Here is a 19026-nt window from a genome sequence, read left to right on the forward strand (position 1 = left end):
ACTTGCAGGGATAAGAAAAGATCCAAGACCCTTTTCCACCTACAAAACAACCCATGCCATACTCCTCACAGAATGGCAATTCCAAGAGTGATGCAAGTTTTGGCTGGGACTTTCTATGCCAAACAGAGAGCTTGCCAGTGTGTGGAGTCTCAACTTGCCCAACCTCTTAAAAGTTGCCTCTCTGATGCACACTCACTTCAGCTCTTCTTGTGGAGGGTGGGAAGGGAAAGCAATATTCATTGATTCCCCCTGCAGTCTGAAAATCTGCTCCAGAAGATTGGGTTGTCCCTTGGAACAACAGTGATAATCTCAGTGCTGTGGATTGCAAGGGGAGTTGATGTAAACTGGTCCCTCCAACAGCAGCCTATAATGGATCTCAACTGAATGGGGTTTTCATTCACATTCACAGTGCTCAGGATGATGGGTTGTAAAGCCAGGTAAATTCTCACTGTGGCCCCCTCTCTGAAGGCAGTAGCTTTCTGAAGATTATTGGGACGGGTAAAGTGCAATGAGATGGGGTTCCCTGCTTATGCAAGTTGCCTCTACCTGATTTCCCCCCTCCCACTTTACATCCCAGACTTTTCCTGGGGGTCTCCTAACCCCCAGGGTTGGCAGTGGTAAGTAGGGAGTAAGGAATTCTCCTTGCATGAATATCTTTACATTCATGCTTCACTGGATATCATGCTTCACCTACATATTAAGAAAGAGCATGAGTAAGTAATAGGGTGAATTCAGATAACCCACTAAGCCTTTCATGCAGAATCAGGTACACGAGGAATGGGGGGGGGGGGGGGAGAGAGGGAGAGAGAGAGAGAGAGAGAGAGAGAGAGAGAGAGAGAGAGAGAGAGAGAGAAGAAAAGGTTCTTTATGTTTCGTTCAACTTGAAACTCCTTAGTGATTTTGCATCCCTCTCATAATGCAAGACTTACCCACTGTGGGAAGTAAGTCTGAGGTTCAAAGTAGTTTCCTCGGTGGAAGTTCTCCTGGAAGTCCCCTACGTCAACCTGCAGGCCGTAAGCAGCCAGCAAGAAGTAGACTTCTTCTTTGTCAGTGCACCGGGACCTCAACACTTGCTCCCGAAGATGGCAGTAGTAGTAATGGCGTGCTACCTTGTCACTGCAAGATAAGGAACAGCATTGGGTTAGAAAACAAGAAGAACGGAAGCAGGTAAAGAAAGCACTGCAGACAGTTACCAGAGAATTATCATTCTGATAAAAAAAGACTATACGTTAGGCACATTGTCACCATCAATAATTATGTGATGTTCTAGAGGCCCCTTTCAGGCTGAGTAGGATTTGTTAGGAGCTAAGTCTTTTGCTCTCAGGTCTGACCCTACCATTAGGCAGAGTGGGGCAGCTGCCTCAGGCTTTGGGGGGTCCTAAAAGGCTCATTATTGTACACTGACTGCCAGTGGTGTTTTGGAGAGCCACTTGTGGGATTTTGCTTGATGTTATTTATTAAATGATTTATAAGCCACCTTTCAGGGCACAATAGTCCTCTTAAGGCATAGCACAAAACGCCATAAGACATAAAACACAGTATGCATCATAACGTTTTCTGTTGAGAGGGCTGTCAGAATAACTTGAATGCCCACAGAATACTTTAACTTCAGCAGGGCAGAGCATTTGTTGTTCTGCCTCAGGCAGCAAAATGTCTTAAGTCAGCCCTGCTCCCTCCGAAGCACAAAATGGGCTGCTTTTAATGAAGGGAGGCAGAAATATTCATCTTGTGCTGACTAAGGTTTGAATGACATGTTGACAGGTGTGTTATAAAGGAGGACAAAGAGACTATCACAAAACCAAGCTGCTTTTCCAGGATTGTAGCCTGGATATATACTTTGAGGAGGGCTCGTAATTACATGGTTTTTGTTTTAATTTAGAAGTTTTAAAAAACAGTGAAAGGGAGGCTGAGGAAATAAAGAGTTCAGTGATCCAGGATCAATGAATGAACAAGTAATACAGTTCTGCCCAAGACCTGATGGTCCCCCAAACCTGTGTGGAAAAGATATTAGCTATCACACACAATTTCAGACAACTGGACCAACTGATATTATACCAAAACCCTTTCCTAAGAGCTACTATAAAATGGCAGTAAGCAGAAAGAGTACAAAAGGAGAAACATGTATAATTCTCAAAGAATTGGGCAACTTTACCTTATAACCCGTCCATTTTCAACATAGTACTGTACTCTGAAGAAAGCAACCAAAGGAGGGCTGAACTTCTCCGTTGCCTTCAAAAGAAAGATGGTAGGGAAAGGAGGGATTACATGATGTCCCTAAGCACATGTACACACAACACTAAAGCATGCTTTAGCTGTACATGTGCAAGCCTCTGCTAATCCAGACAGGGCCTTAGGCTTGGACATCCCCTGTTCCAACTCATAGCACAGCAACTTCAAGGAAAGCACAACTTAAGTCACTCCAAAAGAAGACAGTGGAGAACTCCAAATCATTTTCCCATGTACTTGCACAAAAACCAGTAGATCTAGCTGAAAGGATAATTGCAATGCATTCATTATTATTATTATTATTATTATTATATTATTATTATTATTATTATTATTATTATTATTATTATTATATAATAGTATTTTGCATAATCATGGAAAGAGTATGGCTGTGACTACCATTAAGGGACCTTGCACAACTGAGCCACAGACTTCCTCCTTGATTTATAAACTACTACTACTACTACTACTACTACTACTACTACTACTACTATTAATAATTATTTATACCCCACTCATCTGACTGGGTTTTCCCAGCCACTCTGGGTGGCTCTCAACAAAATATTAAAAACATGATAAAACATCAAACATTAAAAACTTCCTTAAATAGGGCTGCCTTCAGATGTCTTCTAAAAGTCAGATAGTTGCTTATTTCCTTTACATCTGCCGGGAGGGTGTTCCACAGGGTGGGCACCACTACTGAGAGGGCCCTCTACCTGGCTCCCTGTAACCTCACTTCTTGCAGGGAGGGAACTGCCAGAAGGCCCTCAGAGCTGGACCTGAGTGTCCGGGCTGAACAATGGGGGTGGAGGCGCTCCTTCAGGTATACTGGGCCGAGGCCATTTAGGGCTTTAAAGGTCAGCACCAACACTTTGAATTGTGCTCAGAAATGTACTGAGAGCCAATGTAGGTCTTTCAGGACTGATGCTATATGGTCTCGGTGGCCACTCCCAGTCACCAGTCTAGCTGCCGCATTCTGGATTAGTTGTAGTTTCTGGGTCACCTTCAAAGGTAGCCCCACGTAGAGTGCATTGCAGTAGTCCAAGGCATGCTTACCCAAGAGCAAGCCCCATTGAACACCGTTGGATGTCCTTCTGAGTACATGTGCATTGCACTGTGCTATCAGAATCTCAGATCTCAAAATACATTTGAAAGCAGGCAAAAAAAAAAAAAAGGGCAACAAAACCAACATTGGGCTAAAAAATGTCCAGGAGTTTCAGCTTCAAACAGGAGGAGCCTCACCACACAACCATGTCAAGAATTCAGTGTCAGGAATTTACACTGGCAGGACTCACTCTGCTTGCTTCTTTCTTCCACTCCTTTGGGAAATATTTGCAAAGCTTCTGCTCCAGGTCAATGAATACATATTCATTGTCTGAAAAGGAGACAGGAGAACTGATAGTAAATAGAAGGCTTCAGGGACAAACTGGGACATTTTCAACAGTGTGACACACACTTCTAATGTTAGTAATTATATATAGGCATAAAATTAAATACGCAATTAAATCATTTAAATTTGAAACCTGTTTTTTTCTTTTAAAAAGAATTTTCCCACTTACCAAATCTTGGAAATCATGTTGACTGGGCAAAAATTAGAGGAGCTACTTTATCCAGGCCTCTGTTGCCTGAATAAATGCAACCTCTGCTATGTGGCAAAGAGAAATAAGGATTATTTACTCCCGGGGCGTAGGGTTTGGGGCACAGAGTGGCAATTTCTCAAGGCATGCTTCATAACCTGTAGCAGCACACTAGAATTAATATTCACACTTTTTATGAATGAAACATTTGGGAATCACTGCTCTAAACTATACTGCTAGCTGAGTTTAGTGGTGCCGTGCTCCTGCTGTTAGAGAACATAGATGGCGTCAACATATAGTTAAGCTCACAGTTATAATTCTGATTATTTTTTTAAAATTAAAAAACAGCAAGTAAAGACAAGGCTATAATTGAAGAGTACATTCTAAAAAGGATCTAAAATGTCAGGCAAACTCTCTATATAAATACAAAATACCACACACCCCTCTCCAAAAAGTGCTAGTTTTGTGTCATGAGCTTCTGTAGGCAAGAGCTTATGGCAGGGTTGGGAAGCCTTATGGTTGGGGTCAAAGGCAGCCCTCTAGACCTCTCTGTCTGGCCCTTGAGACTTTCTCCAGGGCATGCCCCTCCTCAAGCCAGACCTGAGATGTACATGTACGTGTGTGTGTGTGTGTGTGATTTTTGTGTGGTTAAAGGTACAAGAGTAAAAATAACATCCACTGCTCCTCCCACTTCCCCCTCTGGCCCTGGAATGTGGCCCCTGGAAGGTTGTCCATGAGGGAATGTGGCCCTTAAGACTGAAAAAGGTTTCCCACCCCAGCCTATGGCCTTCAACACATGAAGGGGCCGACAAGTAAATGTTCTGCATAGGGGAAAGGGGAAGAGAGGCACATGTGTATGGAGGAAGCCAGAGTCCCACTTGCCTTGAGGCAATCCTAACTCCCTAGAAGAGACCACACATTTGATGTTCTCTATCAACAAACCTCCCCTCCCCCCCAAGAAAACTCCCAAGAAATTAATAGTGTGATGTTCTGGCGCCAGCTGAAACCTTATTTATTTGCCCAGGCTTTTATTTAATGATGGCTGTGTTTTTCTGCTGACTATGTGGTTCCCCCCCCCCCTGCCCATTTTGTCTTAATGTATATTATGTATTGGGTTTACATATAATGCCATTCAGGATTGCTTTGGCAATGAAGAGCGAGGAAAAAGGGTTTTGAATAAATAAATAAAATAAAAAGTCACCCCGACAGCAGGCTGAGAGTAGTAGTGGTTACAGATATTCTATGACCATATGGAAAAGCAAATTTATTCATATGTTTGCATAAAATTTGATGATCAATATTATTTGGGAAGCGGGTGGAAGCAAGGGAAGGTAGTGATCAGGAAAGCAGGATATCAAATTGTGGCATAAATTAATAACACAGACACACATAAGCCAAGCTGAAGACAGTTTTCTTTTTTCCAAGCCAAATTCCTGGTGTAGAGGTTAACCAAAGGAGATGTTGATATGTATTATATGGCAAAACAGTATGGCTCACAGTCTTCCAGCTGTTCACTGGAATACGCCAAGCCACACTGATATATGGCCAAGGCAAAGGGCTAAACCAGACTTAAATAGCGTGTATGTTTTTAAAAAATGCAAATAGCATTAGCTGATGGGATGAAGCGGCTGGCTCACACCTCGTGAGGAATTTTTTTTTGTCTGAAGTCAGAATTTGCATTGGGAGAAAAATCTCACATGGACCCCCTTATGGGGGATTTCACCCCAGCTTCAGGAAAGGAATTTTACCTCAGGACCAAAGCAGGGAGAAGAAGGGGTTAAGCCCTCCTTCTAAGCTACTGTGATTGTGATAATAAAAATGCTATTGACATTAAAAAACCCCACAAAAAACCCACCCTACAGTTCAATGCAAATATCCACAGGCCCCAAGAATGAGCTACTGCTTCTCAGCTGCTCCAGTCTAGTCTGAGGGACCTTACTCATGAGTAGAGCCAGCCCTGAGGACCGGGTACACATTCTCTTCCTCAGTAGCATTAGGCACTGGGCTTCCCTTTGTGAAGAATGACCACAAATCCCCCTCACATGCTTCACAACTTTGCGCATGAGCCCATAGTGGCGTTTGCAAAGTGTTATAGACTATTTGTACACTGAAAATCACACCACTTTATTATTGTTTCAGCAGCATTTCTCGGAAGGGGGACATAGAAACCAAGAATTATTTGTATATGGGGGTGGGGGGTGGCAAACCTACATGACTCGCTAAGCTGCTTTGGGATTTTATCAACAGTGCATGATTTCCCTGCCTTCCTCAGCCAAAAAACAGCCCTTCTTTCTTTCTACCTCCTCTCTTCTCAGACGCAGCCTGCAGTTGTGGCCGTCCTCCCATCATGTGCAGGAATGCAGCAATACATTCCGACTCTAATGAGGTTAATATTGTCAAAACGCCAACCTGCAGTGTAATCCTTAAGCTACAAAAACAAAAAGTCCTTCCCACCCCCTCCAGCTTTCTCACATAAAAGCTGAGGGTCCGGTCTGTGTGTCCCCCCCCCCCCCCAGTTAAGTGGATTAAAGGTTAAGTTTACAGAGCCTTGTCATGTGTTCCAACTTGCCTCTTTTTTTTTAAGTGTGTTATTTTGATTACATGAAATTTGGGAACAATTTCAAGCTGATTACAGCGGAGGTGTTTGCGTGGGGTGGGGGGAGGACTTGGATAGGCACACAAATTACCCAGTTTAAGTGTCGCTCACAAAACATGCCAACGCAAAGGCCAAGTTTCACTGGTGCCAAGGCTCAGCCCCCAAACACTCATATTCATGCTCAGCTCTGGAATCAAAAGCAGTAACAAGAGTGTTTTTGAGAATGTACAGAGCGCATTTTCTGCTCCACTGAGTAAGCACGGCTGGGCAGCATGCATCTGACATTGGGGAGAAAGGCTGATAACAGCATAGGATTGCCAGGTTGACTTGAGTACTGACATTACGTATTTCCGGTTGCAATCCTATACACACCTGGGAGAAAGTCCTATTGAAATCAATGATACTTACTACTGAGTGAATGTGTGTGTATGATGTGCCTTTGCAGGTGTACCCATAAACATTCAGGATCACCGCTTGCGAGCTGTTTGCTTGATTTCTGTAGGATGCCATGACATATAAGGGAGCCTTTGTGCCCTGAAGTGTATGCATATGCAAACGAGGACCACAGAAGACAGCAGACGGTGGCAGGTCCAGTGGGCTGGATCCCAATTCTGCCCTCTACGGGTTCATTCCTACTTGGAATGATCACCAGCACAGGATTTGTGAATGCAAATTATGTCATCCAATTTGTGGTAATTATCTTGATTACAAAAGATAGGGGCTGGATTTCATTTCTGCTTGCCAGATGGAATGATTTCCCTTCTCCTCCCCCTGCATGCTGTTCTAGGGGTTCTCCTGACACCCCAGAGCCCATCTGGGATGGGGTTCAGGGGCCTCTGAAGAGGAGGAGAGGGGAGGAAAGCCCCATTGAGCTAATGGGACTTGTGGCTCTTGTCTCCTGTTAGTGAAAACTATTTAGTTAAATGTGGCTCAAGGAGTCATACTCAGAGAAGACCCATTAATTAACCCAATTAGTCATATTCAATAGGTCTACTTTGAGTAGGATTAGCCATGAATACCACCCAAGGGGGCTAAATATGGGTGCGATATGAGTTTCCTTCAGTATAAAGACAAGGAACCTGTGGCCCTCAGATGTTAGGCTGCAACTCCCATCAGCCCTGACCATGCTGACTGGAGTTGATGGACTTCCAGCAACATCTGGAAGGTCACAGGCTCACCACCTCTGATAGAAAAAGGTGGCTGAATTTTATTTCATCTTGAAAACTGTGAACGTGCATCAGTCCAAGCATTGCTGGTGCTATCATTTCACGCAGTACATTTTAGGGGTAAGCAAAGCTTTAAGGCAGGTTTGCCTCTGTCTAATGAGTGAAATGGCCCTAAGCAAAGGTGGATAGTGGTTGTTGATTCAGAGCAACACCTGTAAGTCTCCAAACATGCTTATCCCCAATTGTGCAACACCTGGGAGAGCAGCGTTAGCGTATTAAGGCAACCTTGTAGGGAGGACTGGGAAACCAAGACCAGTTTCTCCTTTCCCATTAGATCCTGGCGAGCATCAATACAGTCAATGTTTGTTTTATCTAATAGGTTTTCCAAGTTCTGAGAGATTCCACTTGCGAGTCATATTATATACAGTACTGGTATCAAAGTGACCTGGATTATTGAAAAGAATGCTCTGGCCTACTGGTATGCTTCTTCAGCCATCTCTGTAGAATAATTTAATCACGTTCAAACTCCTCTAAATGTCAGTAAAAACAACATTCCTCACAAATTATGGCTTTGAAAGCCACTGAATACATCCAGTCCCAGACTTTCTAGATATATTCTCTCACCATACAACCAATATTTTAGAATTCTGTCTAATGGAGAGGGAGGGAGGGAGAGAGAGAGAGAGAGAGAGAGAGAGAGAGAGAGAGAGAGAGAGAAAGAAAGAAAGAAAGAAAGAAAGAAAGAAAGAAAGAAAGAAAGAAAGACGTTGGAAGAAAGAATAGCTTTGGGGCGGGGGCGGGGGGGGGTTTAAGACTAAATTTAAAAGCTCAAACCACTCCTTTTCTAATAAACATGTTCACAGGCCAATGATCAAAGGGCTTTGACACGATGCTCCTGACCAGTGACCACACTACACTGAACGCCTCAGACCTACATCCAATCCTATGTTTACTTCTGAAACAATTTCTCTCTGTGCTTACTTTTTACAACACTGATGCCAAAGAAGTGAGGATCTTTAATTCTCAGTGCGTCACAAACTTGCTCGAAGAGTTCCTGTCCAGTGGCTTTTACCTACAAAGGAAAAGATAATGGTAAATAGTTTACCGTTTGAACAAGATAGGATAGTTTCCCCTTGCCTGAGAAAACTTAACAGGTATTTGGACAATAAAAAACCTGAAGGAGCAAAGTCCGTGCCTGAGCAAACCTTCGTAGTGAGGGAATTTGCGCTGCCTCGTGGCTCCATGCTCCATTGCATCCGACAGCGTGAACCAAACATACTGCCATAAAGCACATCCACAGCTGGATGGAAACAATTAAGATTGCTCTAGAATCCAATCTCTATTGCTAACATGTATATTGCTTCACAGTCAGTGAACTTCAGCCAGCTTAATGCTGTGTTAGATAGAGAGTGGCCAGTATTTCATAGTGATGAATTAGAGGCAATATTATTACACATGTAAAACAGCGCCATGTTGCATGATATCCTGTTGTGCACTGGAATCACAGGGCAATGTAGAATAGTAGATTGCATGGATGAATCTGAACACTGGAGATCAAGGTGAAAACCTGCTCAGTCATATAAAATCATTGCATGGTTCCCCCCATCCCCCCATTAAGTGGATTAAAGGTTAAGTTTACAGAGCCTTGAATGTTCTTCAGCAAGTCGCAAGTTGGGATTTCAGACATAACATGATGCCATGGTTTGTTTATCACAAGCTAACAACTTGCCCGGTAGCCATAAGCAACCAGGAATTCCATGCAGGCAAATGTGTAGGCTTGTGAAGGAGACACAGACCTCTCCATTTTTCCTTGGCCAGTCCGCTTGGTGTTGCCATCCAGCTGCTTATGCTAGATGCTAGTATTCTGTGTTTCCAAGCTGGCTACAGGAGAGCATTCCCATTCTCCTCTGCCACACTGGCCAGTAAAAAACAAAAGAACTACAGGCTAGTAACTTTTATGGCCTGATTTTCAAGACTGGGCTAGTACAACCAGGAGTGGGGAGCCACAGGCTCAATTGTTGTATGTGGCCCTTCCATCTTCTCTATCTGGCCCTTGCCATTCTTAATGTATTATTACTGTATTTTTACTTCCAGGGAGAGCAACTTGCAGGATTTTTTGCCTGGCGTGTCGAAATAACCTGCACAGCCTGGAGTACTCCCTCTCTTTATAAAGGTCATAATCAAGGTGACCGAGGCTGAGTCAGTCCCAAACTCAGGCCTGAACCCAGACTGGCATGGATCCATATAATCAGTCACATCCAGGAACGTCTGCGGTTGTTCTGTCACAGATGCTGAAAGAACCACTTTCAAGAACAAAATGAAATAGGTGTGTGGCACTGAGGGAGCACGGGAGAGGAAATCCAGAGATTGGTGTCATCATTTGAGACCCTGTTGCAGATCTCTCAACACCATGAGGCACACTTGGCAGTGGCAAAAGGGGTGTGGTGGGGTGTCTCATTGTGCCAGGCAAGCTGGATCAGGCCCCCTCACTGTACATCCCCCCATTCTGGCATTCAATTCTGATGACTCTTTTGTAGTTGTTATTGTTTTCTTCATTTTCATGCTGAGATTTTGATTTAAAATTTGGTTGAATTGTGTAATGTTTTATATTTTATATTATTGTTGGCTGCCTCGATATACAGTGGTACCTCGGGTTAAGTACTTAATTCGCTCCGGAGGTCCGTTCTTAACCTGAAACTCTTCTTAACCTGAAGCACCACTTTAGCTAATGGGGCTTCCTGCTGCTGCTGCGCTGCCGTCGCGCGATTTCTGTTCTCATCCTGAAGCAAAGTTCTTAACCCAAGGTACTATTTCTGGGTTAGCGGAGTCTGTAACCTGAAGCGTATGTAACCTGAAGCGTATGTAACCCGAGATACCACTGTATGGGATATATACCTTTTAAAGAATTCAAGAATTCTTTAAAAACATTTTAAAGCAGTTGCATGCTTGTGCAAGGAGGAAGGGGGTTTGGGGAAGCATATAGGTTTGAAAAATGCCGAGAGATGCATGGTTACTTGGATCTAAAGTCCACTGCATAAAGTCAAGTGACAGAGTTTCAATTTGGTAGAATACAGTCCCACAAAACCTCCTGCAGCGTTAGGAAAGAGAATGGGAATATCACACAAAGTCCCTTGCTTATCAAGATGTGGATCTATTCATGAGCTTCTTGCATCCTAGTCAGTTAATCTCCCTTCCAGGAATTCTGCAAGTATTAATATGGATCTTCACACACTCTGAAATGCAAAGTGTGATGATGCAAGTCCCACTTCCTTATTCCTGGAGTAGAGGCAGAACTAAGAAAGAACACAACTCTGGCCTCAACAAGCCTCTGAAAGAAGCACTTTCAATGTGCTGGGATGCACTGCAAAGCCTTCTTGGTCCTGCATGCTGACCCTTCCTAGTTTTTATGGACAAATAAACCCTGCACAAAGTAGAGCCTTTTCTGTTCAGCTGGAACTTGCCAGAACTTAGTTCTGGCACCTCTCAGGTGGGTACCAATGCCATTGTAAGAGAATGAGAGGGGTGTTCATGATGAGTTCCGGCACCTCTTTTTCTAGAAAAATAGCACTGGCACAAAGTATTTTAATCCTTCTGGAGACACTAAACCAATTCTGTTCTATGGGAAGAGGGAGCTGAGGAGGGAATGAATAATTGGATAAAGAAAATCGTTCTATTTTAAGTAGCCTTTCAAAGGCCAAATTTAATGCTACAAAGACGGGGCATGCAGATAAAAGAACTCATTTGAGAAATGAAGATTACCCTCTTTACTGGTAGCAGCCTCTGAAAGAAGAGCTACTGGGACACAGATAATCAACTAGGGACTTATTTGATGGAAGTTCTGGTTCCAGTACTAGATAAAAAGGTAAAGGTACCCCTGCCCGTACGGGCCAGTCTTGACAGACTCTGGGGTTGTGCACCCATCTCACTTAAGAGGCCAGGGGCCAGCGCTGTCCGGAGACACTTCCGGGTCACGTGGCCAGCGTGACATCGCTGCTCTGGCGAGCCAGAGCCGCACACGGAAACGCCGTTTACCTTCCCGCTGGTAAGCGGTCCCTATTTATCTACTTGCACCCGGAGGTGCTTTCGAACTGCTAGGTTGGCAGGCGCTGGGACCGAGCAGCGGGAGCGCACCCCGCCGCAGGGATTCGAACCGCCGACCTTTCGATCGGCAAGTCCTAGGCGCTGAGGCTTTAACCCACAGCGCCACCTGCGTCCCATAGGACATAGATAACTACTGCCACAAGGAGAAATATTCAAACCACTTCTTAGCGTGGCTGCCTCCCTGCCACAAACTGTGATGCGTGCAGCAACTCACAATAAAGAATGAGAGGGACTTTCACCATACTATGGCTACCTCCCTCACAATGGAACATAGAAAGCTCTCTTATCCCGAGTCAGACCTCTGCTATCAACACCAACCTTCCCCACCTGGTACACCCTCCAGATATTGCTGACCCATGAAACCACAGGAGGAGAGAGGGCCTTTGTGCTCAAATCCTGCTTGAGGGTTTCCCACAGGAATCTGGTTGGCCATTGTGAGAACAGGATGCTGGACTGCATGGCCCATTGGCCTGATCCAGCAGGCTCTCCTTATGTTCTCATTAACTCCCATCATTCTATCTACTGGCCAAGCTGACTGCGGGTGATGGGAGTTGTAGTCTAAAACATCAGGAGAGCACCAGGCTGAGCCATACTGATTGGCAGTGGCCCTCCAGGGTTTCAGACTTTCCTAGCCTTCCTTGGTGATGCGAGGGATTGGACCTGCAATCTTATACATACAAAGCATTTGCGCCACCTTTAAGCCCAGAAAAAAATAGGAAATCGCCTCATATATGAGGCCCATGATCAGCTGATGACCATGAATGGCTAACTGCAGGAAGACCACTGACATGGCCAGCAAGCAGATGAGAGGGGCCTCTCTGTGCCATTTTACATGTACCACACTTGATCAAAATTGCCAAGAATCGATGGAATTCAAGCCCATTTGAGCTGCTGATATCACATAAGCTCTTAGCAGCATGGTCTGGGCCATTGGTATGCCCATTATGTAACAGACTGTTCTGAAATACTATAGACCACTGTGTTGATGCCAGAAAACTAGGTCATCCTAATTCACCACTCACTACTCCAAACTGGATTGTCTTGTTTTAAGGAAGACACTTCGCAGCAATATTTTGGTAACAACATATGTATTGAAAAAAGGGCACTCTACAGGGGAAAAGAGTAGGGTTGCCATATTTCCAAAACTGAAAACCCAGACAGAGGTGCATTTTCCCCCTCCTCTGAAACCTGCCTGTTCCCTCACTGCCTTTGCCTTCATCTTCTCTGCTGCTCCTCCACCTCACGAAATCCTCCCTCCAATATGGTAAGCAAGATTTCTCCCTCCCCGTCTACCTGGCCTGTTCCCTGCTTCCTCCAGCCTCATGAAGCCATCACCCTCCTCATGGAAGCAGTGCCTGTGCACTCCATGCCCAATCTTACCCACAAGCCACCCCCCTGCCTTTTTGCTTCTCAGGCTTGCCAGTCCATGGGAGGCGCTCTGGTCCTCTCCCAGATGCCCAGGCCTCTGGGTGACAGCATGCAGCCGGCCTCAGTGTCGCTGTGGGGGCTCCTGCTGCTGCCGGCAATGTATTCCACCCCCATTGCCATACATTCCGGTTTCCCCACACATTTTGCCAATTCTGGAAATTTCCCCCCATTTTTAACGGCAGAATCCCAGATTTGTCCGGGAGACCCTGGACGTGTGGCAGCCCTAGGAAAGAGAAGAACCTAAAAGAAGCCCTTAAGTCCCAGCAGATGAATGAAATAGACTAATCCAAGGGACAGGTTATTATAAATTTCAAGTCTTTCTATACAGAGTTCCATTTTTAAAAGACTGTCCTTTGGCAAAGTGTCATCTGTATACCAAGTGACTCTCCCACCACTTATAACTTTGGATGGAGAGCTGTACTTGCTGCAATATGTCAGTCGGTGCGCAAGTTCAGGGTCATCCCCTTCCTATCGCTCACAGAATCTTTCAAGAGCTCAGAAAGCTCCTGCTCTTTAATCCAAAATGGGTTGTTTTGACAAAGTGCCCAACCATCAAGCAAGTATAAGCTTAAAAGTTTAAATCGTGAGTGTTCTTCCAATTAATGGGTTTCTTCAAGCTACTGCCACAGCAGTGTGGGAACCATCTTTCTTGAACTCTGTGGGAGGGGAACCACCAGGCGCTTGCCCTCCCGAGGTCAGCCACATTGTGGTGCTTACCGGGAGGGGTACGGTGGTGGGTAAGTTGGAAAGGTTCGGGTGCTGTGGCAGAGTCAGCCTGCCATTGTTCCCACCCCACCCCAGCCTCCTTGCTACCTTGCCTCTTCCAGTAAGCAGAGAAATGTGACTGACAGCAGAGCAGGTGCTTGGTACCACCGCTCCCTGCTTAAAAGCTTCTCCTAGTCACGTGGGGGAACAAATCCCCAAGTGGCTTGCAAATTGTGCTAGGCACGGTCAGTAATATTCGCCTTTATCATGGATTTAGCATCCTTGCTGGGAAGAGATACTAGGTCCACGGCACAGATGCACATGATCAACCCTGCCAACATGGTTGGGTCACTTAAATTTTACCCCAGCCCCATAGGATCTGCTCCTGCAGAAATTATGCATATCTATTAGGGGCTTGTCCACACTTCTGCTTGTACCATGCCTAGAAAACATGGGTCCGAGTGGTTTCCCCCTTGCCCCACTCCTTTCCCAGGGTAAACCTGCTCTTTAGCTTTGAAATGGAACAAATAGCAATCCATGGAGAACCTGATTGCTGTTTGCTCTGATTGAGCACCAAAGAGTAGTTTCCCCCAAGGGACAAGAGGAAGTGTGGATAAGCCCTAGGAGAACATTTAAAGAATGCTGGGTGTAAGGTTGTTTTTGTGAGTGTCACACACACAAGGACTGCCCAGTTAGAAATAAACAGATGCTTGACAGCTTCCTGACTATTTGTCTATCTAGCTTAGTCATGTCTACTCTGACTGGCACTGACTATCCAGACCTTAAGCAGAGGTGTTCCCCATTATCTGCTACCTGATCCTTTTAACTGAGGATGCCATGGACCTTCTGCATGAAAAACATGTGCTCTACCACTGAGCCATGGCCCCTCATCTTGAAGAAGACTGGCCCCAACCAGGGCAGTTCCAGAGCACAGATGCTTACCACAGATTATTGTGGTAGTGGTGGCAATGACGATTCTGTCACTGCTCTTATGACTAATAAAGAAGAATGCCCCGGTGGTGCATCCCTCAGCCTGCTAGCTAATAGGTTTCAAACTGTACACAGAAGGGCAATATAGTCATGAACATTTAACTGATGCACATGGACTTTGAGGCTGCATACACATGACTAGTTACTAGTTACTAGCATGTATGACAGAACAGATGAGCTATCCCAGTAGCTATACTAGACAGATCCCTTCAGAAATAATGGAAGCTCAATTGCAAGGAGAGTCTTACATAATGGCTGTCACGTCAGAGGATTGCAGGAATCTACCTACCCCAATCTGTTAATCCCCGTTAGTTCACTATTGGGGCCCACATGGGACCTGGTCTGCTCTTTGTACACTACACCCAAACAAAGCTCAAGGGCCGAAATAATTGGATATTTGCTGAATCCATTCAAGACTGTGGCTGCATACACACAATACATATGAAACACATTTAAAGCTTTCTTTTTTTCTTCCAAAGAATCCTGGGAACTGTAGTTTACCCATCACAGAACTTCAGCTCCCAGGATTCTTTGGGAGGGGAGGGAATGTGCTCTAAATAAGCTTTAAATTGATGGCATGTATGCAGCCTGACTTTTCTTTTCCCTCTATTTCTGATGTTAGGGTTTTCATGTCATTGCTGATCTATGCAGAACAGCCTACCCATGCACAAGAAAGGGCCATCAGCACGCTTGGTGGGAATCCTGAGGTTTGCAGAAGTACAACAAATCATTAGAAGTATGGGAAAAACACCTAACTGGGGGGCGGGGATAGCCCCATGGGAACTGTATGATCTCGGTGGGAATAGAATTCTGGGTGAGCATGGCTGAAATTCTGGACAGGAGCACTGCAGACTGCAGGATTTTGTTGCATTTCCAATGTGCGCTGCCTTGGCCTGAAGCGAGATGAGTGCTGCACCCTATAGTCGCCTTTGACTGGACTTAACGGTCATGGGGTCCTTTACCTTTTTTTACTATTCCAATGTGTTACTATTCATAAAGATTGCCTATGCTAGACTGGGAAGAAGGTAGACTGAGATCTACTAGTAGGTCTGGGTGATTTTATCAGCAAGGATTTCTGACCCTCTGTTATCTATCACAAGCAACTCCCCCACCCCTGGAAAATAGGACGACATCCAAATAATACCACTTTAAAGGGCCATGTTACTGAAAAACTGAGTGGGATAACACAGAATAACCCCTTTGATCATTTACTTTGAACATACACTGTTCTATTTCCCTCCAGAGGGGACTTGAAAATGATGGAAACTTTATACCTATCAACAACAAAAGGCTTTCTAATAAGCTTTCTCTTCTTTATAGGTTGTTGTCACTGTTGTTGTTGTTGTTATTATTATTATTATTATTATTATTATTATTATTATTATTATTGCAAGCCTGGTTTTATTGGCCAAACACATGAAAAAGAAAATAGGCAGTTCTATGCATGGAAATTAATAGCCGGCCTTTTCAAATACAGACTCCCACTAAACAGGTGCATGTTGCATTAAAAAATGTGAATCTTGAAATAAATCTGAGCCTAGTAAGCAAGATTACTTTTTGTTCATTGATACATGGATTGTGAAAATCAGGAAACTGCCTTTTTCTCTTTCTTAAAACAGATAAATAAATAATGGAGCCCTGAAACTAATTCCCATTAACATTTTTATTGTATAAAAGCTACCACAAACAGTGAAATATATCATTCTTTACCTTAATTATTGGGGCTAATAATTAACATTTAATAGTCACATTTCTGTAAGGGTCTGTTTTAGGGAGACTTTGTATAATATAGCACAACTTATAATTTGCCCCATATTATACCAGGAGACAATACTGTGCAAAATATGTTTCCTAAATGTCTTCTGTGTTGGAAAAACCAACACAAATGCCTGAGGTAGCAGACAGATGTGTGTCTTTACTCATATGCAAGCGGACCTTTGGTTTTCAAATGCTGTAAAACTATTAGGGAAGATGAAAAAGAATTTAAGAAAAACAGTCTCTGGTCATTAAATGTAACAGAGTTCCTAAATCCACAGAAACAGATCTTTCAGCTAGTCTGGTCCTCTTCTTTTGGGAAGTAGGTACTGACTGGGGTAAATGGGATGATCTTTATAGATAGCTTCTTGTTGGTAAGCTTTCTGTAAACAAAAGACTTCTGCGGCTCCGTTTTACCACTCTCACAAGCTACTCAAATACATTCTTTTGCGTCATTCATGCTGGGCTCTCAGAAGGCGGCAAGAATAGACTTACCCCAACCATCACATTGAGCTGGTCTCGGTTTGGCAGGAGGACGCACATGTTTCTAAACTCCGGTGGCATCTTGTTTTGCAGAGCTGGCTTGCTCATTGCAGAACCGGTTGCAAACTTCTCATACCCACTCCGCCACGTAACGATGCAGCAGCCAGAGTCTCAGGAACCAAGCCAACTCCTCTCTCTCTATTCTCCGAACCTAAGAAACACAAATCCTTAGTTTTGTTGTTCAGGAAAATAAAGGTGGACGTTGTGAGCGGCAAGAAGCCGATATGTTAAAGCGATCTCTTGAGCTTCATTCTAATAACCAGCGCTAACAGCCAAGCGTCTCCCAAGGCTGCATTCACTGGGGCAGAGTCATAAGTAATTCCAGCATTAGTCAGCTCTTTCGACAATTAACGGCTGGTTACACTGGGCTCGGGAGAGTGGCACACATTCCCTTCTCCTGAGTCATTAGCCTTGTCCCCCTCATGCCAAGTATCACAGTCCAGGGTTTTGTTTTGCTTTGTGGATTTGTCTCACCTACATGGGCAATCAGCCCTCAAAGGCACATTCTCCCTCATCTGAGTCACTGGGAAGTAATGCAAAGAGCAAGGAAGAATGGGGAGAGGGGATCTGTAGAACACCAGGCGCAAGATTATGAAGTCAACAGTAAACAGTACCACAGGATGGGCAGCTTTCCAAAAGGTGAATCAGGAGGAAAAAACCACATTCACGTGCCTTTGTGAGTTAAGGAGTGTTAGTAAAAGTATGTGGGGAGGAATTTGTTTTTTTTAAATGTCAGCACAGAATGATTGTAGATGACACTGGATCTTGGTGGAAGTGAGACACAGAGAAGGTATACACCATGCTGTCTAATAAGCCATTGCTACATTAGTGTCTCTCTGAACACAAGATGCCAAAGGGGCCATTAAGTGGAGAAGAATTATTACCCACACACCTTGCTTGCATCTGGCTGGCTACATCTAGAAACAGGATGTGACCTTTGGTCAGTTGGGTGGCCAATGTTTCCCATGATACAGAGGAGAGCCCTATCTTGGAGAGTCCAGTCCAAGCCCAGTCTAAAGATACAAAGAACCCTAAGAAAGGAGAGCAGGACAAATCTTGAAGTTGCCCACCAGCTGTTAGCATTTGGGCAGCAGACTGAGAAGCCACACAGGTCAGTCTTTCTCACTCCAGTGTGATGTACTGTATTAAATTTAAGGTAACTGTTTCAAAATTTGCATCTATACATCCACATTAGCATACGCTCCTTTAATTTATTCATTTATGTTGAATAAGAGTCCACACCACCTTTCAGGAATGAAACCCTTCTCCAAGCAGTTGGCGTAACACCGGGGTAGCCCGTGTGGTGATCTCCAAATGTTTTGGACCTCAGCTCCCATCACTCCTGGCTCCTGGCAAGGCTGGGACAGGTGGGAGTTGTGGTCCACAATGTATGAAGACCACCACATGGGCTGGCGCTGGTAGAATATCTCAAAATACAACAGTAAAGTGCAACAGATATTACATGAAAACATTCTCTATTATTAAAGCTAGTGACCAAGAGCAGCCCAGCGTTAGAAAACACAACAAAATACACCACTATGCTCGCAAATCCCCACATATAGTCTGTTCATGTAAGCCAAGGTAAAAGGTACAAGTTTTTCAAGACAGTTGGAAAATATCCAGGGATGGGAACTAGTGTCATGGGGCAACTCTATTCCACAATTGTGGGGCCACCACCAAAAAAAGCCGTAGCCCATGTGCTTGCTAGGCCAACTTCCTTTGTGAGTGGGCATTTCAACAAGGCTTTATTTGCTTTAATGTAAGCGCTGTGGGTTAAACGACAGAGTCTAGGACTTGCCGGTCAGAAAGTTGGTGGTTCGAATCCCTGTGACGGGGTGAGCTCCCGTTGCTCGGTCCCTGCTCCTGCCAACCTAGCAGTTTGAAAGCACATCCAAGTGCAAGTAGATAAATAGGTACCGCTCTGGCAGGAAGGTAAACG

At 44.5% G+C, this 19026-nt stretch overlaps 1 protein-coding gene across 2 annotated transcripts in view; it reads right to left on the reverse strand.

Moving 5' to 3' along the window:
• Positions 1-19026, reverse strand: part of FRMD1 (FERM domain containing 1) — a 52382-nt gene that overhangs the window by 14160 nt on the left and 19196 nt on the right. Inside the window, exons 1-6 of one of the 2 annotated variants that reach the window (XM_083732474.1) lie at positions 17562-17657; positions 17040-17238; positions 8547-8637; positions 3522-3601; positions 2153-2229; positions 930-1116 (exon numbers count right to left, since the gene is read on the reverse strand). In XM_083732474.1, the coding sequence (XP_083588600.1) occupies positions 930-1116; positions 2153-2229; positions 3522-3601; positions 8547-8637; positions 17040-17135 (531 nt within the window). In that variant the 5' untranslated portion in view covers positions 17136-17238; positions 17562-17657. Of the gene's footprint in view, positions 1-929; positions 1117-2152; positions 2230-3521; positions 3602-8546; positions 8638-17039; positions 17239-17561; positions 17658-19026 lie in introns of those variants that run through there. The other variant, XM_083732473.1, reaches the window with a different exon arrangement.

The sequence above is a fragment of the Podarcis gaigeae genome (genome assembly GCF_964106915.1).
Source record: "Podarcis gaigeae genome assembly, chromosome: 3".
NCBI lineage: Eukaryota > Metazoa > Chordata > Lepidosauria > Squamata > Lacertidae > Podarcis > Podarcis gaigeae.